This window comes from Prinia subflava, chromosome 3 (genome assembly GCF_021018805.1).
Source record: "Prinia subflava isolate CZ2003 ecotype Zambia chromosome 3, Cam_Psub_1.2, whole genome shotgun sequence".
Classification (NCBI taxonomy): domain Eukaryota; kingdom Metazoa; phylum Chordata; class Aves; order Passeriformes; family Cisticolidae; genus Prinia; species Prinia subflava.
This window is the reverse complement of record NC_086249.1, coordinates 102988106-103012745: the sequence shown is the minus strand read 5'-3', so window position 1 is coordinate 103012745 and position 24640 is coordinate 102988106. Positions and strand designations below refer to the sequence as shown.

The window sequence follows — 24640 nt, the reverse complement described above, 5'->3', positions numbered from 1 at the left end:
TTCAAAGCAAAACTGTTTTCCCTCTTCATTATCAACAGCAGCCCAAGGGGAGCTCGGGGTTTGCTGAGCCTCCCTGCCCGGGGCCGTTGCGGCCGTTTCCAGCCGGCCGCTGCGCGCTGCCCGTGTAACCCAACCTGGAGAGGGGTATCGGGTGGCCCCGATGGCATGGCTACGGAAAGGGGCAGATAAAAATTCACCACGCTGGTTTAATTAGCCCAAGAAGAACCAGGCAACACTGCGGGGTTTGCAAAACCTCCCCGTAACCGCTGAGCAAAGGAGCCCCGCTGTTGGAACCCTGGGCACTGAGACTTTTAGGCTTTCTGTGCTGACAGGCACTGACCCCCAAGAAAACACTGCATGTGACCTGAGACCGTGGAGAAGGCTTCCAAAATTGAGTGATAGCACTGGGATTGTGGGTGTGTAATTTGCATAAAGGTGTGTAATATCACATGGTGGAAAACTTAGAGTTTAAGTTTTAGTATATACTAATATATATATTGCAAGATGGATGATTTAGGGCAGAGGCCAGTCCTTCTTCTTCACCTTTTTCTTCATGGGTCTGTATGTTATTTTGTAATTGGGTAGAAAATTCTGCATTGCAGGCCACGGGTGGATGGTTACTGGGTTGAAAGTAAAAATAATTTAGGTGTCGTTTCTTATTTGGAGAGTTTATCTTTAAAAGGCCTTGTAGAGAGAGAGCTACGGGGGCATTTTTAGTTTGTTAGCTATAGGTGCTGTAGAACTCACAGTTTGTGAGACTGTAGATAAGAATGAGATAAGATGAGAGTGTAGATAAGAATTAATAAACATCTGAGTCTGAACAAGAAATACTGTCGGGTGCATTTAATCCCAACCCTGGCAAAAAGAAGGTAAAAGCAACACCCCACAAGTTCTTGCTCATCCTCTGTCAAAACTGAGGGCCTTGAGCACCAAGAGCTGTGGGTGGCAGAGAGCAGCAGCCCCAAGGCTTCGTCTCTTCAGCACACAAAGCTCACAGACTCACCCTGCTCCTCCTCCTTCGCTTGGTTTAGCCTTCGCCGTGTTGCCTGCACAGGGTTTTTGGAAAAGCAGCATCTCGTGTTGCTGAAGGATCAGCTCAGCTGTACTCTGGGATTTAGAAAATGGAAATGTGCATTCAGCTGCGAGGAACGCTCAAGAGTAGTAATAATTTGGCTGGGTTGTTTTCACTTTGCAGAGAGGCTCCTGACAGAGGGAGGGGTGGAAGGAAGAAGGAGAAGGAAGGGAGTCAAGAAGTCACAGGAGTGTAAGTGAAACCAGGCCCCTGAGAGGCCAGGGAGGGAATTAAAGTTTTCCATTATAAAACCCATGTCCCTGGAATGTGGCTGAGATGAGAGAATCTCTTCAGTCCCATTTCTGTGCACGATGGAGACTGGCACTTCCAAAGGAGGGGACACCACATCATGATCCTGTTAACTCAAGCCATGACATCAAGAATCCTTCATCATCTCCTGTTTCACTCTTTCAGCAGCCTTCCCTGGAAATGGGGACACTCTCCCCACCAGGCTTCAGATCTGATATTCTCCAAATGGCAGGAGAACCAGCTCAAGCTGGCCAGGTGTCCCAAGGGGAACTTCAGCCAAAGTGGGGAAAACATGAGGGCTCATTTCAGGTGACCAGCAGCTCAGGTGATCCTTTCAGTCCACGGGGTGAGGTGTCCTGTCCTCCAGAGAGAACACTGATACCTGCAATGAGGACAGAAAAACTGTCTCCAACCAATTCACCCACTCTGGCCACACTGGGAAGGTTGGGGACCAGGCAGGGCAGCTGTGCAAAGGCTCCCTCAGTGGGACTGACACCACTGGCAAGGACAAGTTCTTCTCTCTGCTTCCACCCTGAGCTGCTCCAAGCTCAGCCTCAGTGTGTGCTGTCTAGGTGGGACATTGGGTTTAATCTTCCATGGTTTGGGTGCTCGTTGCCTTTGGCTGAGGAGACCAAAGCAGGAGCCACACCTGATATGGGCAGGAGGACTTGAAAACTGAGCCCAAAGGGAAAGTTTTAGCCTCCAGACTAACTTCCTACACAGTGCAAGACAGCCCCACTTGTTCCCCCCTGGTGCAGTTGCAGCTCAGGTGAATTTCTTGGCCTTCATGAGAGGGTTTAAGATGAAAAGCTAAAAGATCCCACGTCAGCCCCTTCAGCAGGCCCACTCTGGCTGTGGTGGTTACCTTTGGGCTCCTCATCTTGTCCTGCCAGGGCGCATAGGAAGAGCTTTTGCTTTTTCAGCCACCCCACGGCAAAAATTCAGAGGCGCAGGTTCTATGAAAACAGGATGTCAGCTTTTTGTCAGAAAAGATCACAAGGGCTGTGAGGTTGGTTTCTTTCTTTTTTTTTCTTTAATTTTATCTGCCTCTTTCCCTCTCTCTGTTTCATTTTCTGACTCCCTCCCTCCCTCCTTCACACCCTCCTCCCGGTTCCTGTCAGCCCGTGAGGAGATGGCGGTGGCTGAGGCACAGCTGTATGCAAAGGTGTCCAACAAGCACCGGGGCAGGAGCACCTCTGCCCTTCTGGAGCCTCTCCTGGCCAAAGGATTCCCAGCTCATATCGCGTGAGTAGTGTGCTCAGCTGCCTCTGCACTGGGGGATTTATTTAAGATATGAGGTGTTGGCCATAAAATCCCAATATGGGTATCCCCCGGGTTTTTTTTTTTATCAGGAGATTGTGCTGCTCCTGAGGGTGATGTCCCCATGCAGGGATCAGACCTGTCTTGCTCTGGATTTTGTATAGAGCAGTGTGTATTGCCCACATAGTGGCAGAAAAACTCTTTTTCTGACCCAGAGATGGGGCTCCTGAGAGGCGTTTTTTAAGACTTTTATTCCATTTTCAGTCTCAGATGTTACAATTCACGCCATCACAATCAGGAGCAAAACTATTTCTTAATTAGAACATATTACAAGCGTTTTTTGGCCTACCAGCTTTTGCCACACAATGCTGCTAATGCTTCTAAGCCAACCATCTACTAAAATACCCCACACGGGTTTGGTACAATACATCTCTCATAGTTCTATTTCTCAAAAATATCTGGTCTGTTTGCAAGGGCATCATCAGAAACTGGTTTCTAGTTCAATTTCTCTCTCAGAAATTTCTGTCCCATCCCATGGCCTTTCTAAGTCAGGATACTTTACCTCAGGGTTTGCATACAGATCCACAAGACTATGTGAGCCTTCTGTCAGGCTTTGAGAATTCTCCACAGATCCATTTTCCACAATATAGCAAAACCAACCTGCTCAATATCCAATCTTTTAAAGTGCTGTGTAAATCTAAAGACGCACACCCTTCCACATCCTGAGTTCTGAGGGGCTTCTCAATGAGTTGAGAAGCTGACCCTAGTTTGCACTTGGGGTACATCTTTCTTTTTTTGTTTTTTTCTGCTTATTACTCTTATTATAAGGGAATTAAACATGGATGTAATTTCTAGCCAAAGTTTTTTTCAGGCCTGGCAAAAATCTCCTGCTGGATGGTGTCACTGGAAACTGGTTCTTTTTTCTTTAAGAGGTTCCCGAAGTCTGTCAATTTTTCTTCCTGTCTTGAATCAGGATCTTGTTCCAAAAATTGTGTCCTGCCTAGAAAGTGTCATAGTAAAGAATGAGGCACTATTCTTGGCAACTCCAATGGATGAGAGAGTAACTGGTGGCAAGTAAACAAGTTAATGCAAAAGAAAAGTGCCAGTCACTCCTCTCCCAAACATCTCTCATATTGGACAGGCAAGTTTTGGGGAGGATTCTCCTACTTCTGCATAGCAAGTAGGGACATTTTGGCTCAAACTGTTCAAAAAATAAATCTCATTATTTAAATATCAAAGAATCCCTCATAAAAATATTTTAGAAAGAAGAGCAATATCTCTCTACCTTTTGACTGAGTGTTAAGCCAGTGGAAGAGGTTCCATTTGTAATACTGTGTTGTTTTTTGGGAACAGCTGTGGCAGCAATGTCAGACACGATGGGCACAGCTCACAAGGGAACTGTGAGTCCCTTGTTCCCAGTGATGCACAGTGGGATTTTAGCTGTGGGCTGAAAACCTGGTTCATCATTTCTCTATTAATACTGTAACTTTGGTCACCCCAAAGTAATGACCACTTTTTGAATTTATTTTCTGATTTATGTGATGCTTTTCGGATCTCCTGCAAAACACTTTCTGCTGTTACTGAGATGACTTTGTGCTTCCCTGTTCAAAATCAGGAAGCAGCAGCAGAAATACTGTGCAAATTGACAGAACAAAATGTCAAAAAGCAATTAAAAAACAATTATTTCCTATTATTGACCTTAAGACCTTAAAAATTTTGATTGCATTTTTAAAAAACCTTTTCACTGTCTCTGTTGTCCCTCAATTAAATCATGAATGAAAGTACTGAAAAGTTTCTTTTGAGACGTCCTGGCCTAAGGAATATGAGGTGGATGGAAGTATTACAAAATCTTTCATCATGTAGAACCAACAGGCCAAAGCAGCAGTTCCCCAGTAAACAAAACTCAAATATGTGAGAGCCAAGTCTAGCCTAAGATAAAAAACTTTCCACAAGAAACTGCCAGCAGTTTCTGTTTTAGGGAAAAGCCCACTAATTCTCACTGTAGAATTATTTTTAATCTACTTTCATTTCAGATTCTCAATGGTTTATTCTTCTCTCTATCTGAGAGAAATTGGTACATGCAGAATTATTGCATTATTTTTCAATTTTCACTTCTCATCTGGGACGTATGGGATTAGTCACAGCCTAGTGCACCCCGAGGGCTCTATAAACCTTGCTGGAAATCATCCTACAGCCAGCATATGTGATGAGACAAAAGGTGGGGACAGGTGTGGAGAGGGGCACAAGAGAACGATGAGGTGGGACTGAGCAGGATGGCAGCTCATGGCCTCAGGTCTCGCTTTTATTGCATTTCATTTTGAAGGCCCTGTGGTAAAGAAAAGCTGAAGCCAAGCTCCATTTCAGCTTCAGAGCTGTCTGCACAGAGCTTGTCCCCATGTGGGAGGTGCAGCATGGCATGAAGTGGTAAAAAAAAATAATAAATTGGAGGTGCAATTAATAGTTATGAACCCTGTTATCATTGCCACTGACACTTCCACAAGGCACAGCAGGAAAGGCTGCGTGAGGAGAGGGACAGAAACACGGCTGCTTGTGTTTGGTGTGGGGGAGAAGGAAGGCTCAGCAGAGGCACAGAAAGGAAATGTGCAGTGTTCAATCCCACAGGCTGGTTTTACACCTCGTGGCTGTGCATTCATTTGGCCACGGCAGCTGATTTACTTTACGGAGATGAGAGGTAGAAGGTAAATTTTGAGTGGAAAGTCTCATGTTTGTCCTCATCTCTGCTGAACCCCACTAAAGAGCCAGGAATGTTTGCATATAAATGTTATTAACAAGCCCACACGTAGTTTTTACACTGAAGAGAAGACACAAGACTGGGAGGGAACAAAAGGATGAGCCTGAGTCCTGCAGCTCAATGCAGACACTGCTGATGCGTGTTCGGGGTCACGGGGATGGATGAAGAACAAACATGGGAGGAGACAACACAACACGATGCCCTCAGGAGCCAGTGGCCAGAAAGGGTGGCCTCAAAAGAGAAGGAAAGACATCAGCAGAGAAAGAAATTCAGCAAATTTTTTCCAGTATCCTCTATCTCTACTTCCCCTTCGTGTTTCTTCTGAGAAGTTTGTAGGTGCCTTTCAGGAGTGGAAATGGGGTTCACCAGTGCAGCTGCTGCCTGAACACTGGAATCCTTCACCCATCACCTAGTGTTTAGGAACAAAGGTTTGCTCATGTGAAGCTGGCTTTTTGAAAGCTCTAGTTAGAAAAGGAAATGTGAATCAAAAATCCCACCCCAGAGAACGGAAGTTGCATTGACAGAAATGAGAGCCTTTGTCCCTCATCTTGGTCTGAGCTGCTGGCTTAGATCTGGCTCTCTGCTGGCTGTGGAGGAGCCTCAATCCAGATTTCAGAGCCCAATATAAGCATGTTTTGCTTAGTTTTAATGTATGGGCTTGGCCCTGGATCTTGAATCAGAACCTTTTTGCTACAGACCAAGAAAACCCTGTTCTTACAGTGCTTGGATGGATGGTTTATCCAACCCCAAGGAAATTCATATAGCCAGTAAGGCTGCTAAGGAAACACCTCCAAAACAGAAAGGAAGGCATCTTATGGAGAGGACAGGCTACAAATCTTCAAGGAATTAAAAACTTGAAGTGAGAAAAACGTTATCTGGAAAGATTCAAGAACAATAACATTTGCTAGGAGAAACCATCTTGATAAATGTCCTGCCTGTGCTGGAAAATGAACTTGATGACCATACTCACTAAATGCCTTTACTTTAGAAAAGTTTTCTTTCTGTTATTCTGAGGAACCAATTTTGTGCTTTTTGTAGGCAAAAAGCCTTGGTTGCTACTGGACAAAAAACAATAGAAGATGCAGTCAAATGGTAAGTACCTGTGATTTCTAAGGTGTGCCTTCATGTTAAACCTGCCTAAAAATCCTTGCTGATGTGCTCATCCTGTCACTGAATTTGAAGTTAGGTGCCATTAGAAAAACAAACCTGAATTTGAGATTTTTCTCCATTTTTTCATTTATTTCAGTCAGAGAGAAAAATATTTGTATTTGTACTTATTCTGGGACACAAGGTAACTTGCAGAAGGTCCAAGTAAATTAAAAACAAGTGTTTACTTTTACTGATGAGTCAGTTCATGGGACCAGCTGGTCTGGTCAGAAAATCCTCCTCAGCTTTAAGCCTCCTGAGAGAAAGGAGCAAGGAAACAGGGAAAAATTTTGTAAACTCATGACTACACCTACCAACATGTGCAGAAACAACAGCTGAGGGGGAACAGAAAGGCCCACCACAAATTAAGGTGAAAGGCTGATGGTCAGAGGGAGATGTTATTACAATTAAAATCACTTCTCAGTTTTGAACGCCACAAAGTTTTTCCTCTCTAACAAGACTCTCACAGAGTATTTATATGTCATTCAGGTGCTGATAACTGATTTTTTGTTGTTGTTTTAATCCACCTTCACATTAAATACAGTCTTTCCTTGCATTTTCTTTTTCTTTTTTCTTTTTTTTTTTCCTTGGTTCAGTTCCTTTTTCCTTTTTTCTTCTGATTTCTTTTCTTTTGTGAAAAGCCAGAGGAGGCATTTGAGAATGGCCTGTTCTTTCCAAATAATATTTTTCAGGGATGCTGCCACACTTCCCAACAACCATTCCCAATCCAACAGCTGCAAAGACAAACACACAGCATGTGAAAGACATGGTGAACGATATCATCACATGGCATCTGAGCTTCTGACCTTTTCCTTGGGCATTTCTGATTTGTCTTGCTTGCTTCTCTTAGGGCTGAATAAAAAGGCTCTTTTTGAGTGTTTTTTTTCATCTTTGGCCGGTTTTAATTTTGTCATTCTTCAACATGTTCCACCCACTGCCTTTTTCCTCCTCCAGTTCCTTTGTTTCTAATTATGAAAAAGGAAAAAAAAAAAAAAACCAAATAAACCAAACAAAACCACCAAAAAACCCTTCAACCCGCTAAAAAGGTATTTTTTGTTTTCTCTCATTTTCAGATACTGATAGAAGTGAAGGCACATAATAAAATGTACAGTGCTCAAAAAACAAGCAGAAAAATAATTTCTCCATTATTTAGTGCTTCAGAGAGAAAAATGGGATTTTATTTCAGCATTTAATTTGTAAGAAAATCATAAAATTGCATTTTTTGGGATTTCAATGCATCTTTTTCTGATCTCCACTCTGGAGGCTTTCAGCCACAGGACACACACTCCCTCTGGGTGCTATGCTCTTGATTTCAGGTTGCATTCCCACTGCAACGACCCCTCCCTGGATGACCCAATCCCCCAGGAATACGCCCTTTACCTGTGCCCCACGGGCCGCCTGCACAGCCGCCTGCAGGACTTCTGGAAGGAGAGCAAGCGCCAGTGTGGCAGGAACAGAGCCCACGAGGTTTTCCCACACGTCACCCTCTGCGACTTCTTCCCGGTGAGGCAAGGGGGGCGCAAGGGTCGGGTTTCAGCTGGGTGGTTTTTGGTGAAACTGGGCCACCTGCTGTTGTCTGGCACCAGAACTTGTTGGTGATCAAATGGCGTGACCCAGGTCCAGTCACGTTGCTAAATGTCTGAGTGATGCTTAGTCTGAGTGATGCTTAATGTTTGAGTGATGCTTAATGTTTAAGTGATGCCTAATGTTTGAGTGATGCTTAAAGTCTGAGTGATGCTTAAAGTCTGAGTGATGCTTAAAGTCTAAGTGATGCTCAATGCTTGAGCATTAATGTCTGAGGGATGCTTAGAGTCTGATTTTTTTTAGATGCTTAGAGTCTGATGTTTAGAGTCTGAGTGACGCTTAATGTTTGAGTGATGTTTAATGTTTGAGTGATGCTCAGAGTCTGAGTGATGCTCAGAGTCTGAGTGATGCTCAGAGTCTGAGTGATGCTTAATGTTTGAGTGATGCCTAATGTTTGAGTGCTGTTTAATGTCTAAGTTAATGTCTGACTGGGATGTTTCAGGGTAGCTGATCCATCTAGAGCAGCCCTGTGCAGTCCAGCTGCTGTCAGGCTTCCATGTGTGCACTGCTGCATGGATTTAGGATGATAAACCTTCCCAGGCAGTGCAGGAGGGACAGTGTTATCACAGGGTGCAGACAGCGTTGGTACAAGCCTGTGGGAATCTCAGGAAAAGCTCTGCATTCCCTAGAGAGCCCCATCAGCAGGTCACTGCTATGGTGGCATGTCCCAGAGTTTACTCTTTTTATTGAAGCTAGAGATTTTGTGAAATCTTTTGTGAAGTCCAGCACTGGGCTGGGCTGGAAAAATTCTGGAGCCTCCTGGAATCCAGTTTTAGCATGCTGATGGTGCAACTCATGAACATCAGCTGTATCTGAGATGTGCTGAAACACACTTGGGCTAGAGCAGCTGGATAAAAGTGACTTTGTTCATCATACTCTTATGTTAAACCATTAAATGCTTCCTTCCTCCTAAGGACGGATCATCGCAACCATGCCAAAAAGTAGAGACAGTGAAAATAAGACTATTTTGTTGCAAAATACTGAGTGGTGCTCTGTGACCATTAAACACAATTATACAGAACAAAAATCATTAATTAATTAATAATGAATGCCATGGTTGTGGGAGGCATCAAGTTTAAAGGCCTGGAAGAGACGACTGCATTGCAACCCTCACCTTGCACATTTCAGTAAAGGACTGTAGGATAACAACAACACAAATTCCTACATAGAATTGAAGAGGGAAATCATGATCCCTGTCTCATTTCAGACTTTACTGCACACCTGACACATGGTAAAATATTTTGGTTTTCCTACCCAGACTAGATACACTTTGGATTGAAGGCTCCATCTCCTGTTATGGAACCAGGACACTGTGTTGATCCAACTGCCAAATACTGATGGGTTTAATGCCAGGAATTTCAGGCAAAGTCCTAGGTATTTTGTGTTTCTCAAGAAGTTTGTAGACCCACAGTTTTCTGACAGTGCTGTATGACAGGGACTACAACACTGGCTATGATCTGGTGGGTAAAGCCTGCTCCTCCTCTGTTTTCTTTCAGTGTGAAGACCAGAAAGTGGAATTATTGTATGACATCTTAAAGCGAGTCGGTGACAGCTTTTCCCAGAGCTTTCCACCATCCATTTCCCTAACACTACATGCTTCTCCCAGCTACCTTGGCTTCTTCATTGATGACAGCCAGGCAAAGGTCCTCAAAGATTTTGCTATGGCATTCTCATCAGAGGCTTCAGCCCTGGCAGGTAAGACCAACACCAGAGGGAAAATGGGTGGGTTGTAGCACAATTGCGTAGTCACAGTGCTGAAAACATTCCCTGTGTCTCCAGGGGAGCTTAGATGATGTTTTCCTGCCAGCAAACAGCCTTTTCTCCTACAGATTGCAAGCAGAGTAGCCAGTGGAGCATGTTTTTAGTCTTTGAAGACACAGCAGTTTTGCCTAGAAGCTGAAATTATCCTATGTGCAACTTGGCTGGTGACTGACCAGGATATCCAGGATGGGCAGGGACAAAACACTTCCCAAATCTCCACCCTCGTGGTGCTGTGGCCCAGCTTGATGGCCTGGCTGCCTCCCTAGGAACAGGGCCTAATACCTTTTCCAAGGGAAAAACCACATCACCAGTGGAGACTTAAGCTTTTCTGGGAGAAATTAGTTCAATACATCTCAGGCTGGAGAGGAAATCAAACTATCATAATTTCTTTTCCTCACAGATGAAGCCAGGAAGCAAACCCAATCCACATTTGTGAATGATTTTGGAGTGATTAAAACCATGACACCCTTGAAAACCTTTATTCAGTAGATCTGCTCTACCATAGTTACTATGATGTTTCCTGCATCATGCAAATTGTGTAGGATAAAGAAAGAGGAGCTTTAAATGAGCTTTGTTTCTATTCTGTGATGTGATTGTTTCATCCCCAGACTGCCATGTGAAGCCCTCCTTGAAGCAGTTCCACCTCACCTTGGCTCACAGGTTTTATCCTCACCATCAGAAGACTTTGGAACAATTGGCCAAATGCATTAACCCAGGGGAGCCCTGCCAGTGGGTGGTTGCTCTCTATTCACGGGACATGCGTTTTGTGCATTACCAGGTACTGGAATCACATTTATTTCATCTCCTGAGCCTTTCATTTCCTTTGCTACAGTTATCTTGCCTTTTCCATCCTTAAGAACATCTCTGCCTGCTCAGCACAGTGTTTCAAAGAGCATGGTTGTTTCCAGGGCCATTTTGGGCTGAAAAACTGCACTGAATCAGTAGATAATATCCTTATTTTGGTAGGCTGCTTGACCTGTCTCAAAATCAAATTCCAACCCCCAACAGAAAAAAAGACTAATCTTATCATGACATGAGAAAATAAGAGACATAAAATCACGATCCCTTAATTTTTTCTAGGTTTTTTTCAATTTACAGTTTTGCAGCAAAATTCTCATCAGCAAAATTAGTTTTCTTGACTGTTCCAGCCACGATGAAAACTGCAGCACTGAGCAGGGGTCAGCTCTCGCTGATGATTTTCTGCTCAGCAGACTCTTAGCTGAAACCAGTCAACATTCTTTCGGTTCTCATTTCCAAATTTAAATTACGGATTGTTCAACGGCTTTCTGTCAGATCAGTAAATCACTTTGTCACAAGTCTCATACTGGATTTTAGTCACACTCAGGAGAGCTGCAAGCAATCGCAAAAATAGGTCAGATCTACACTGGTTTTCAAATAAGTCTGTACCAGTTATAGGGGGAAAAAAGTATTTTTGTGCAAACCAAAGTGCCTGCTTTTACGCATACTGTAAGTGTGGTAGTGTCCTCCTTTTCCTCTGCTGAAGTGCCACTAAGGAGCAAGTTGCAGAGTGGAAAACAGAACAGCTTCTGTGTCCAGGAGAGGTGAACAACTGTAGCATTTTATATTATTTTTCTTGTTAGAGCTGGGATTATTTGCACAAGAGATGGATTTTGTGTTTGGACTCAGATGTTTATTAATTCTTATCTATGTTACAGTCTCACAAGCTGTGAGCTCTAACTAACAAAGTGAAAAATGATTGTGTCTCTATTTCTCTACAAGTCTAAGAACAAACTATGCAATTAAGAAATGACACCTAAATTATTTTTACTTTCAACCCAACAACCAACCACCCGTGACCCACAATGAGGACTTTTTTACCCAATTACAAGATATCACCCAAACCCAAGAAGAAGGAGGTGAAAGGAGCACTGGCCAACACCCTAAATCCTCCATCTTGCTTTATATATATTACTATATTCTAAAACCATAAACTCTAAGTTTTCCACCCTGTGATATCACACACTTCTATTTAAATTACACACCCACAATCCCAGTGCTGTCACTCAATTTTGGAAGCCTTCTCCACAGCCTCAGGTTGAATGCAGTGTTTGCATCGGGGTCAGTGCCTGTCAGCACAGAAAGCCTGGAATTCCCAGTGCCCAGGGTTCCAACAAACAACCACCCCCTGAGCAGCTGCAGCACGGGGAACATCCTGACCCTGCTGTGTGTCCCCCCAGAGGCTGAGGGCTCTCTTCCAGTACAAGCCCCAGAACATCGACGAGCTCATGATCAACGCTGGGGACTTGGTCTACGTGGACCCGACGCAGCAGAGCGACGTGAGCGAGGGCTGGGTGATCGGCACCTCGCACCGCACCGGCTGCAGGGGCTTCCTCCCCGAGAATTACACTGAGAGAGCCCACGAGTCTGACACCTGGGTCAGGCACAGGTGAGGGAGCCCACCAGGCTGACACCTGGGTCAGGCACAGGTGAGGGAGCCCACCAGGCTGACACCTGGGTCAGGAACAGGTGACCTGGGGATTTGTGAGCTATGCTTTCCCACTCAGGAGCCGTGGAAGTTCCTCCTTGCTGGGATTTGTGGGCAGAGGGGAAATCCTGAGGGTCCAGGTGGGATTCTGGGACATCTCCTGAGGGAAAAGAGACAGGACACACGCCTGCAGACACCCAGAGTTCGTAAGTTCAGCTGCTGGAGGGATGACCCCTGTTTGCTCTGGAAGAACCTGAACGCCCTGATGAATTTTTGAAAGAGCACATTCTGCCAGGGCAGGCTCAGCTTCAGCCTGGCTCTCTGCTCTCCTCTTTCTTTCTCATTTCAAGGGCTTGTAAAGTTCGCTTGAAATGAAACCACACAAAGGTTGCTCCACCACCTTGGCACCACCCTTATCTTGTTGATGTGCCCTGCATCAGAACACACCTGTCTGACTTCCTGCACTTCGTTCTGCAGCACAGCTGATGCTACTTGCAGATTAGAGCTGATTTTTCTAAGCTGGGAAGTTTTGTGTACTTCTTGATGTCTCAGAGAAAGGGAGGAGGGCACCAGGTAGTATTTCCTGCTTGAAGGTCCCTCTTTAGCAGGGTTACACCCAATATGCACCATCAGTTCCAGATATTTTTCTTATTAATATTCCTCATTTTTATGGGGCATACTCTAAATGAACAACAAAGCGATGAGGTGGATTGCAAGTGTGCAAAAAGTATTGAATGGAACTTGAATCCTGACTTGCTGATCCTGTAAACAACATCACGACTCAAAAGTCTCTTCTATTTGTGTGTGTGCCTGTATGTTTGTGTGTGTGTTGCTTCTGCTTTTTTACAGGGAATATGTTTTTGACACAGCTTCAAGATCCTTCTCCAAAGCTGAAAAGGAACCCAATGTAAAGCTGAATGGGGAAGCCCATAATCTCAGTGTGTCAAGGAGTGTAACCAATGCTCTTTCTCTTCAGGTAATTGTTTTTTTTTCCATTTCTTATTGATGCCTTAAGTGGTCTTTCCACATGCTTTGCCACATGCTTTGGCAGATATGCTATTTATTAATGGCATTTAGTAAATTTAGTAGTATCTTCCTTTCCCTCCCTCATATTTTCATGTTTTGTTGTACATTTATAGACACCATTTTATTTATTATGTTGTACATTTATAGATACATACACACTCATACTGTATTGTATAATATCTCATAGGTTTTTTTGTAATGCATATGAAGTATATCACACTTCTCTTTCATAAATCTTTCCCTGTTCCTGTCATAATAGCACAACTCATGAGTTCTCTGCTCAGGTTTCCCTGAGCACAGCCTCAGTGGGTATAGAGACACGTCTGACAAGTGAGACACAGGCACAGCCTCCCCTGACTTCCACATGGCTTCAGGCAGAGTAACTAAATCAGAATTAGGCTCACTGTTCATGGCTGCTCTTATGTCCAGGTTCTGTGGGTGCTGTCCTGGAGGTTTCCATGGCCCCAGATCACATTTAAAGGTTTCATTTTCTTCTTTATTTTAAAATATGTAGCCAGTGAAGATAACTGCACAGAATAGATAGCTGGGGTGGTTAACAGCATTGGTAGGATCACATTTTTCTCCCAGGCTCAAAATCAACAGGTCAATCTTTCCCTTGTCCAGTGGTTTTCTGGTAGGAAGAGCAGAATGAAAAAGGGCTTTGGTTTCTTCCTACAACACATTTGCACCTGCATTGCCTTTTTGCTCTGTCAGAGATGCCAAAATTCATTTTCAGCACAGATATGCCTCGTAAACCCCTTTAGCCTGCTGGCCCCACAGCCTCCCTTCCTGCTGTGCTGAGCAATAACCCTGGGCTGGTTTGTGCTAACATCAGAGAAACTGAGGGCACCTTGAGGGAACTTCCATCCTGGGGCCACCAGGACACCATGTATATGACTGTAAAAACTTTCTGAGCAAGTCACACGTCCTTCCTCTGGCTCTTGGCGTCTCTTATCTAGGTCAGATCTGTGGCAGAGCCAAGGCTTGGCCTGAGAAATGTGTTTTCAGATGGGCACATCTCCAGTCGAGAGTTTCTCTGGCCTCTGGGTTCCTCGCTCGCAGAAGAGGAGGAGCACAAAACCTTGGGTTTATGCTCTGATCTTGTGGCAGTTGATGGGTGTTCCATGGCAGAAGTGCAAGTATTTAACAGAAAGAGCACAAAACCTTGGGTTTATACTCTGATCTTGTGGCAGTTGATGGGTGTTTCATGGCAGAAGTGCAAGTATTTAACAGAATGCATGGATATCAATCTCAAACCACTTCTTAAGAGTTCTCTGTTGCTGAAGATGCAGAGCACTTAACTCAGCGCTGCAGCAGTAACACTGTTTTAAAGTTTTAAAGCCTTTGACCAGTTTCTCCTTATCTTCTGATTTGTATTTAATGTACACTATATACTAACCCCAAACTACTTCAAACTTACTTGTAATTCCATGCAGTCCAAGTAAGAAAGGTGGCCTTGAAGGAGATCTGGGTTCACTGTTGATTTGGCTACACAGTTTTGAAAATGCAGAAGTAGTATTTTCACTAGGAAAAGAAGGAGAAGCTTGGTGTTAGTCCTGTTGTAGAAAAGGGCATTACCAGTCAGATCTTAGCTAATTTTCTGGTTTTTGTCTACATCAACCATATGATATAAAATAAAGTTGTGATTCCTTCCCACACTGAGATTAAAAGATCTGTTACCACCACTGGCTTTCACTAATGCCAACACAGAATAAGAACCTGCAGCCCATGAGGGTCAGGGATGTGACCTTGGCAGGACAAGAGGAAGTGGCCTTAAGCCACACCAGGGGAGATTCAGGCTGGATATCAGGAAGAATTTTTTCACTGAAAGGATGGTTAAGCATTGGACAGACTTCCCAGGGACATGTCAAGTCACCAAACGTGGAAGTGCACAAGAAACAAATGGATGTGGCACTAGTGCTCTGGCTGAGTTGACAACGTGCTGATCGGTGAAAGGTTGGACTCAATAATCCCAAAGGTCTTTTCCAACCTTAATGATTTTATGATTCACTTGCCTTCAGGCTTATCACTGTCCTAAGGACAGGCATCTTTTACACTCTCTCTTCTCCAGGAATCCAGATTTTCCTGCAGGTTACAGCTAACATCCTTCTGAAACTCCCTTTTCCCATCTGTCTCAGAATGCCGCCCTGCGGAGAGGCGTGCTGGTGATGCGCCACGGGGAAAGAGTGGATCAGGTCTTTGGCAAATCTTGGCTTCAGCAGTGCCTGACTGCAGACGGTGAGTAAGGTAATGGGAGGATCTTCAAAAACCAGCACCAGACCCAATTAACCCCAGTAATGGGTAGAAGAGATTCAATCTTTGTGTAAATGTCAACCCCGGCACAAAGGAGTGGTAACAGTGCAAGTCAGGCACAGCACTGATTCTGATGCCTTGGGAAGGCTGACCTGGAACAGAGAGTGGACAGAGCTAGAGAATAAAGTAGGGATTTATTGAAAGGCCTTAAAGGATACACCTTGGGCAGAACAAGAGCCTGACCAGGGCTACACCCAAGATGGACCCAAGATGGACAATCATTCATGAGGTCTTACACTTTTATAAGTTTTGGTCTATTTGCATATTGGGGTTTAATTGTCCAATTATAGATTCAGATTATGAACTCACATCCTTCTTGTTTTCTCTCTTCAGTCCACCACTGTTTGTGCTTTTGGGCCTGAAAACTTGTAACTGTTGTCCTTGGTCTTCAGCAGGAAAAGGATTTGTTTTGTCTACCCACTCTGTGAAGAGAGCTCACTAACACTTAATATGAGGCTCAGAACTGCACCCCTGGGCAGCACAGAATCTGAAAAACATGAAAGCTCAAACTTAAGGCATCACTTTGACCTGCACATAACCAGGTCACAGTGTCCTAAAGTCCTTCATGTTTATGCTCACTAAATTCTGCAGACAAACAAAGCTCTTGTGCTGCTGATGGAAGTGTGTCTCACTGGTACAAGAACAAATCACAGGAGCACACTCATCACCTCTCATTACACGAGGTGTGGTTGTCAGACCCCTCCACCTTTCTTTGCCTGAGCCAGAACCACGGAGTCACACTGCATCACTAGTCCAGCCTGGAAAATCTGTAGTGGAAATGAAATGTCAGCACTGACCTAAATTAAAATATGAATTTCCTTTCTCTCTCTCTAAAAAAGAAAAGATTAAAAAAAAAAAAAAAAAAAAAAAAAAAAAAAAAAAAAAAAAAAAAAGATATGTTTTCAGCTGAAGAAAACTGACCCAAAACAGGACAATGTGTATCAGGAGGAAGGAGGAGAACAAGAAGGTGGGCTTTAACAAGTGAGAGCTTTATGCTCAAAGTCTGCCTTGCTGTGCTGAAGATTCCTCATGTTTAGTGTGTGGAATTCACACCACATAAGGAGAGTGGTACCTTATAGCTGCATAATCAATGCATTGGTTTCATTTTGATTCAGTGGAAATGGGTTTTTTTTGTCATTTTGGCAATTGTAAAAGAATGTAGATAGGGAGGCAATTTTTGTTTCTCTAAAGTCCCACAAAGCCAAATTCTCCTGATTTCCTGTTCTTTCTCCTCTCCTTCCCATTTGCTCCTTCTGAGCTTGAAGAAGAGGGGCTATTCTGTCACGACAGATGATTTTCAAGCCAGTGTTGTGACCTTAAAATATGACCTCTTTAAGGTGATAGCACTGGCTGGTTTTCATCAGTGAGACACTGACTCTGTAAAACAAACACAACACAGCTGCTGCCTCCCTTGTGCCACAGCAAAACGTCCTGCCTTGTTTCAGGGAAATACTACAGAGCAGATCTGAACTTCCCTTCCTCCCTGCCAAGGCAGAAAGACAGCATGAAGCAGTTTGAATGTGATCCTCCCTTATCTTGCTGTGGTGTTTTCCAGTCAAGGCTTATAGGTAAGCTGGATATTATCCTCCTGCAAATGTAAGGGTTTGGGAAGCAGGTTGTCATCGTCTGACAAAGCTCATGCTGGCTTTGCAGCAGAAAAATTTCCTACCAGCACTCACTGTGGCCACAATTCTCTGTGGGCAACCACTGCAACATCTTCTTAAATAGTAAAATACAGAGCACAGCTGGTTACTTTGAGACCCCCTCTGCCAGTTCCTGGCAGAGAAAGCCAAAAGGAAGGAGCCAGAACACTTTCTGTGCCCTGCTGCTTGTCTGCAAGGGATGAATGTTTCATGCAGCTCCCTGGGCAGTGAGGAGTGAGGGGCTGGCCAGAGGAAGCAGCTCCATGGTCAGCAGAGTGTGGTCACCTCGCTGCAGGAGGATGGGTGCTGTGGGTTAGGCTGTCTCAATTCACTCACCAGATGAAGTTGTTTGTGCTCCCTGGGCAAGATGCATGACTGTGACAGTGCTGCTCTGCTGCAAATGCTTGTCTCTGATGGTTCAGATAGATGGAGACAGCCAAATGCCTAACTGCTGTCTGCAGATTTGGGGGGAATCTTCTGTAATTATCTTCCCAACGCTCATTTTAGAATTGATGTTTCTGCCAGAATGAGCTTTCTAATGAGCTCAATCAGCAGATAGTGAGAAAAAAAAATGAATATAAAGGGACTGTCAATATATCCCATGCTGTTGAAATTACAAAGCTCTGAGCTGTTTTTGTGCAGAAAGTGTTTTATAGTCGTTTCTCATCTGTCCCACTTTGCTGTTGCCATCCAGGGGAAGCTCTGCTGGACCAGGAGGTGACAGTCAGCTATGTGTACTCGTCCCCTGCCCTGCGCTGTGTGCAGACAGCTCAGCACGTCCTGCAGGGTAAGGCAGCAAAACCTGCCAGGTGCTTCTGCCACACTGGAAACCTCTTCACCAAAGCTCTGTGAAGTCTGTGACACGAGCAATCAGGAAGATGTACAGCTCAGTGGTTGTTTGTGGTTTTGACTAGCTGGTGATGCAGGCAGCAACCAACCTCATGCTGTGTGTGCAGTCTGTGGGATGTGAGCACATAAACACCAGTCCTTGATAGTTAAAGTGGAATCTGATGTTTTGTGAAACAGAGGGTTTCATATCTGCTCAAATTCAACATTAGTAGCTGTTCATCAAATCACCACTGCCACCTCTTCCAGAAAATATTTTGACCCAAATATCAGATGTTTCCAGAGCTCTGAAGGATCTGGAAGTGAATCAGGGAAGACTGCTTCCATGCTTTCTTTTGCAAGCCAAACTATTTTAATCCTTCATATTGCAGAATATTTTTCCATTCCTTTCCTCTCCCTCTCTTCTTTTTTCATTTTCTGTTCCTTTCAGCAAGTTCACAGCTCATTACCATGTTTACATCAGAATGCATTCATTGCCACTCAGTAACTTCTCCTGAGAATACTCAACAGATAATGTTTCTTTTTACACATGAATTCCATTTCTAATACATTTTGGACAATTTGGACAATTTACTGCCCCACTGAGGAACGCTGAGAAAAATGCTGTATAAAAATGGTAAAAAACATTTCCTGTCTGAAGTTTATGCAGATTGCAATATTACTGAGGCTTTTTCTTCTAGAAGAGCATCACAGGAGAGCTTCGAAAATTATGATAAAAATGATGATAATAATTTACAGTCCCTTAACATTAGTCAGACAAGAATATAATGGTGGATTCCTTTAACCAATTGTTTGACAATAAGTAATTAATTTTCATTAATGAAAGTACAACAACAAACAAGGCAGAATGTATAGCTGAATATAGCACTTAGAGTGTACCTTTCTCCTAAGATCTAATTCCTGTTCCTGCAGGGCTTAAATTAAATCAAAAAGTCAGAATCAGGGTGGAACCAGGCCTGTTTGACTGGACCAAGTGGGAAGCAAGCAGAGCAATCCCTGACTTCATGACTGTGGGAGAACTGGTGGAGGCATCTTACAACATAGATACGAGTTACAGGTAATTGCTCTGTCTGGCTGATAAAGCTGTGGGGTTTTTCCCTGAGATATCTTATCCCTTTATGTGTCACAAATCACTACAAACACTGCAAAGATGGGGTGATTCTGATCAAATTCAGATCAAAATAGGATATAAAAATAAGATATGCTGTCACCAGCACACGGGTGCACTCACACAAATATCTTGTGTGTGGGACCAGCCCTCCTCTGGTGTTGCCTTGACATTATGGGCATTAATGTCAGGTGCCAAGAGCTTTGCTTTTACCTTTGGTTCATGTGAAAAACACTTTAAAAATGTGAAGAATAACCTGATTCTCAGTGGCAAAGAAATGTAACATTATATAAGGCCATCAGCCCTTGGCTGAGGGTCTGCAGGGCACCAGCAAGAGATTTTGGGGACAGGCAAGATAAGAGCATTTCACTTTAATTGATGTTTGTGGCATCTTTTTAAGCTGCTCAGATATTAATACTGTGCTCAGCAAGGACTTTTTGGAGTCCTCATGCCTTGGTGGGGTGAGGGTCGATGCCTTTTCTGAGCTCTTGCAAACCACAGCTCAGCAGGAAATGATAAACCTCCAATACAGTCTAGCTCCTCATCTTGTTCACAAGCCAGGCTGCTCAGTGTTTGCAGTGCACAGCCAAATCCAGGAAATTACTCAGCTCTCTCTGGGATTTCCCACGTATTCAAGAAAGGGGGAAAGGAAACATCTCATGTCTTAATGGATTCCTTACAGCCAGAGATGCATGTTTGTTTGAGACTGCATAAAGTCTCCAAAATCCTTCTTTTTTTTGGAGCACAGGTCTTTCTGGGGTGTTTTTCACTAACAGGATGTATTCTCTGGTTTTTTGGTTTGGTTTTTTTTTTGGTACAAAATCACTTGCCTCAAAAGAAACTGCAAATGCACAGCAGTGGGAGGGTCAGAGGGGAATCTGTAAGGCAATATTAACTACAGTGGTTAGGCCCCTCACAGCTCGCTTAGATCCAGGCAAAAATAGTGTGGATGAACTCTGAACTTGCACATAGAATGCCAGTTTCTTCCCATCACACACAGGGTTAAAAAACCCCTTGGGTTCCAGGTGTTATGAGTGAGTGTTTGAGGTCACTTAAAGAATCACCAGCAAAGGGCATCAGTAAAAACCAGATATAATATTAAACAGCAGCACAACAAAATTCACTGGCAAGGTTCACTCTGCTACTGAGCTCGTTGGGTCTGGTTTTACCATATTCAACCACTGCAAATGTTTTCCATCACCCAACCCCACCAGGCCTCTGAGGCTGCCCTGATTCACAGCAGTGTGAGGGTTTGGCTCTTAGTTTTTTTAGGTGCCTGAAAAGCCCTGGTATATAAAAAAAAAGAAGACTGTGTGGTCTCAGCAGAAGTGCTTAGATTCTTTGGAGAGATGCATTGTGATTATGGACCCTGGAAACACCATTTTTTATTAACTCTAGCAGTGAAAATCTTTACAACCTATTTGACCAGCACTGCAGATAAGCCTCGTTCATGGTAGATTTTTATTGGCTTGGTTTATTGAGGTGATAAATGCTGAGGTACCAAATCTTGCAAGCATTCACATAATTAGTATCTCTCCTTTGTTTGAACTCAGCCAGGATTGGAAGAACCCAGGCAGCTCTGCAGCTCATGTCTGGGCAGTGGTCCTTGCTGGAAGAATTGCTCAAAGCTTTTCTTAGGCATAAATCTTGCTTTAAATAATATCCACTGTAAACTACAAGTTTTATTGAAGGTTTTCTCTGCATCTGATGCTTTATGAGCTATGAGAATTAGCCATGAGATTTCATGGAAATTACTCCATTAAAGGGAGAAGCTAATGCTTCAGAGAAGCAGAAGTAACAGTGTGTCAGTCAAATCAGTAAATAAACCTTTTAACTAAGTGCCTTTTTTTTGGTGTAGTCATTCCATGGTGTTCCAGTCTTCATCCAGATTAACAAACATTTGTGGTTTTATTGTCAGGGCTAACTTCCCACAATCTTCTCTGGTGCCATCAGAAAGTTATGAAGATTATGTCAGCAGAAGCTCTGCAGTTATAAAACAGATCACCACGGCCTGCCCCAGCAAAGGTAAAGGTTTCAGGTCTTTGTATATTCTGTCAGACACTTGCAGTAACAGGAACTGCAAATGCAGATTTAATGTGAGCTGTTGGCACTGCACAGAACTTAAGGTAGACTCAGTGCTTGTCCTGGGCTACACTGAAGTAACATACAAGCAATTTGTGGGATAGAAATGAAAAAAGGAAAATAAAACTGAGATGGTACAGTACTAAGTTGCAAAAGTATACGTTTTTCTTGAACTTTCTACATCAGGATGTAGCTCAGCAAAAGATAATACACTTTCCTGGAAAGCCTTTTTCTCTTTCCCTCGCAAATGCCTTCTCTCAATAGCTGGCATGCTCAACACAGTAAATATTTGCTGCCCACCACAACACGCTCTGCCACATTATCAAAAAGATGAACAGCCACAAAGTCACCTCATCCCCATCTGCTGCTGGGGAAGGTGGCAGTGCTGCAGCCCCCTTACCACCCTTCTGTGCTTCTCCTGGGGTGCCAGGTGTCATCCTCATCGTGGGCCACGGCTCCTCCTTGGCATCTCTCACCCGAGCGCTCGCAGGGCTCCCCAGCAGAGGCAGCGGGGACTTTGCCCAGATGGTGAGGAAGGTAAGAGGATTTTACCTCATCAGGCAGCCTTTGGGCTGTTCCATTATATTTTTAATAAGGAGACTGCCAGTGCAGCAAGGCGTGTGTAACAGCATGCCAACACCAGTGACATCAGCTCTCTCGTTCCGAAGGGAATCTCACACAGTTTTTGCAAAGCATTGGAGGTAAAGAGAAGGATTTTATTCTGGGGGCTTTGTATGTGACTGGCAGCTAAGTCTTTGGGGGAGATTTTCATCTGGAAAGTCAGTGCCACGTAGCACCTACAGACAAGAGGCACATTTGGAAACCTCTCCACTTGGAGCTAATCTCCTTCCTTTCAAAGTGGAAAAAGAAGGCTTTGGGGTGACCTATTTGCAGCCTTCCAGTGCCTGAAGGGAGCCTACAAGAAAGCCTGGAGTTACAGGACAAGGGCAATGGCTTCAAACACAGAGATGAGGTTTAGATTGGATACTAGGAAGAAATTCTTCCTCCCTGTGGGGGAGGGTGAGGCATGGGAACAGGTTGTCCAGGCATGAATGTGGAGTGGTGACACAAGTTCCAGCCTGGTTTTAGTTCATTTCAGAAGAGACAGAATATCAGGGTCTGCTCTTTTCTGTAGCAAAACCCCCCTTCACGTCAAAGCAATGACCCTGCTGCTAATTTCCTTCCCAGATCCCTTCCCTGGGAATGTGTTTCTGTGAAGAACAGGAAGAGGAGAACAAATGGCAGATGGTCAACCCACCAGTGAAGACATTAACTCATGGAGCAAACGCAGCATTTAACTGGAGAAATACTATCCTGGAAGACTAAAAGGTCATCTCTGCCTTTGCAGTTGTCAGAAAGGAGCCAACAGGAGGGTTGTGGTTCATCACATCTCAATAATTCATCCAAACACACAGAGGGTGAGAAATGCCCTCTCTGAGTTGTCAAAACACAGAAAAACACTTCCAAGATTGGTGCCTGGACTTTGTTTTTATTTTGGTGACTGAGAAGAATGAACTCATGAAGTGGCATTCAAGTGAGAAATAACACTTCTGGTGGTAGTGAGGAAAGTACCTTTCAACCCTTCCTGGGGGTACAAATATTTAATAAATATGGATATAACTACCTGATTATAAATTCCACTCCAAGAAGTGCGGAAGTAAACAATGTTGTGTTTTTAAGACCAAACTATGTCCAGCAAGAATTCCCTTTTTTTTTTTTTCCTTCTTCAGCCACTTGGATATTTTCAGACAACAGAAAAACTGGGACTGAAAAAAAGTCAACTTTTACCCGAAGAGGAGACCATCTCTAGCTAAAGCCACTGTGTTTCCTGTTCATTCCATCAGTTCTGTGAGAGCAAATACCACACTGACTATTTATCTCTTCTACGAAGGGAGTCCATTTTCTATCACACCAGCTCCTCATCCAGCAATTCTCAAGTGATGCATATTGCAAAAGGGTCTAAATTATTCCTTTTTGAAGGGAAATGAACTGCTTGCTTTACTGTTTCTGGGATAAAAAAAAATGCCCTGTGTTACTGTACTGTGACATGAGCAACTTTAACTCTGAACCCTTCCTGAGGTGGGACTTGCAGCACACCAGCTTTGATTTTTGCTGGTTTGTGCTGAATTTATGAATGGTCACCCACCTTCCCAGTGGGTCACCTGAAAGGTTTCTGCAGCTCTTCTCTAGGTTGTGTGTTTAATTAATGGAACGTAGCCCTGAAATTTTATGCACAAATAGGAACACACCTTTCCACTGTCTATTTTTCTCCTGCTTCTCCCTTCTGGTTATCAGACAACTGCCTCCAGGAAAGTACAATGTTTCTTTCAGTGAAAGGAAAAAATGAAAATGTTTCTCTCAGAGCATGACTAAAAATGTTTTCATTTTCACTCCTCACTACCTGCTCCTATGTGACATCTCCCTGCGTGCCATTAGCCATCGGGGCATGCAGAGGAACCCATCCAACATTCTAGCTTTGGGGCTGAGAGGTGTCTGACAGGCTCCTTTATCTGTGGGTGTAGAGATTTTGTTATCTCAGCTGTGCAGCTGCAATGATTCATTCTGACTTTCCAGCTCTGGTGGAGTTGCTTGAGCTCTCAGTTTTCTGACAGTGCTGCAATTTTACAGTGGAAGTCAAATGTCCCAGGGACAAGACAGAAGCTTTTTAACAAGCAAGGGCACAGGACTTGAGCTCAGGAGATGGATGGCTACAGCTGCAGCCCCAGAAAAAGATAAAAAACACCAAATGTCAACCTTTTCTCAATCAGGGGGAGCAGGATGCCACTGCAGTGCAGAGAGGACTGTGGCTTGGCTACTTCTCCACCTCTCAGCCCAGCACATACTTGCAGTCAGCCAAGAGAGGCAGGTGTGGTGAGGGATGGGTTTGCTCAGCTCTGAAGATGATGGCCAGGCTCCTCTGTGGTCAGCAGGGAGGGCAGTGACTCACAGGTCTGGCTGACAAAGGGTGTATGATACAAGAAAATCAGCAAGGCCACTTAAAAGACTGGTCATTTTTAATGTATTAGTGATATTAAATTTCATTACACATTTTCTTCTACCTTTCTAGAGACAACGTGTGGGTTTTTTTCCATAATGCTCTTATACATTAATCCTAGATTCGGCTGCAAACACCAGTTGGGTTTAAGAATCTGTGTCTTCCTTTAAAATACCAAAATAAAATACCAAGTGAGATCTCTCCCTTCACCCAATGGCATCAAATGTATTGTCAGGGTGGGTCTGTTGTGAAAAATAACCTGTAAGAACAGCATCATCTCCTTCCTTTAACAGCATCATCTCCTTTCTTTAATAGATTTCCTATGCTGTTGCCACTGTGTATAACATAACAATGAAA

At 43.8% G+C, this 24640-nt stretch overlaps 1 protein-coding gene across 1 annotated transcript; it reads left to right on the top strand.

Moving 5' to 3' along the window:
• Positions 1–1335: 1335 nt before the first annotated feature.
• UBASH3A (ubiquitin associated and SH3 domain containing A) lies at positions 1336–24410 on the top strand. Its single transcript, XM_063393132.1, has 14 exons — positions 1336–2566; positions 6372–6425; positions 7796–7982; positions 9560–9758; positions 10433–10602; positions 12023–12231; positions 13120–13246; positions 15435–15534; positions 17055–17177; positions 17947–18039; positions 19011–19155; positions 21125–21231; positions 21719–21825; positions 22477–24410. The coding sequence occupies exons 1-14, from the start codon at positions 2280–2282 to the stop codon at positions 22612–22614; spliced, it is 2046 nt and encodes a 681-aa protein (XP_063249202.1). The 5' UTR covers positions 1336–2279; the 3' UTR covers positions 22615–24410.
• The last annotated feature ends 230 nt before the right edge of the window (positions 24411–24640 follow it).

What these genes read in the sequence shown, in the direction of transcription:
- UBASH3A (XM_063393132.1), top strand. Translation starts at nt 2,280, where the DNA reads ATGAAAACAGGATGTCAGCTTTTTGTCAGAAAAGATCACAAGGGCTGT. An exon ending in TTTCCAGTCAAGGCTTATAG is followed by an intron (nt 17,178 to 17,946) that starts GTAAGCTGGATA and finishes GTTGCCATCCAG; the next exon opens with GGGAAGCTCTGCTGGACCAG. An exon ending in CACGGCCTGCCCCAGCAAAG is followed by an intron (nt 21,232 to 21,718) that starts GTAAAGGTTTCA and finishes CTGGGGTGCCAG; the next exon opens with GTGTCATCCTCATCGTGGGC.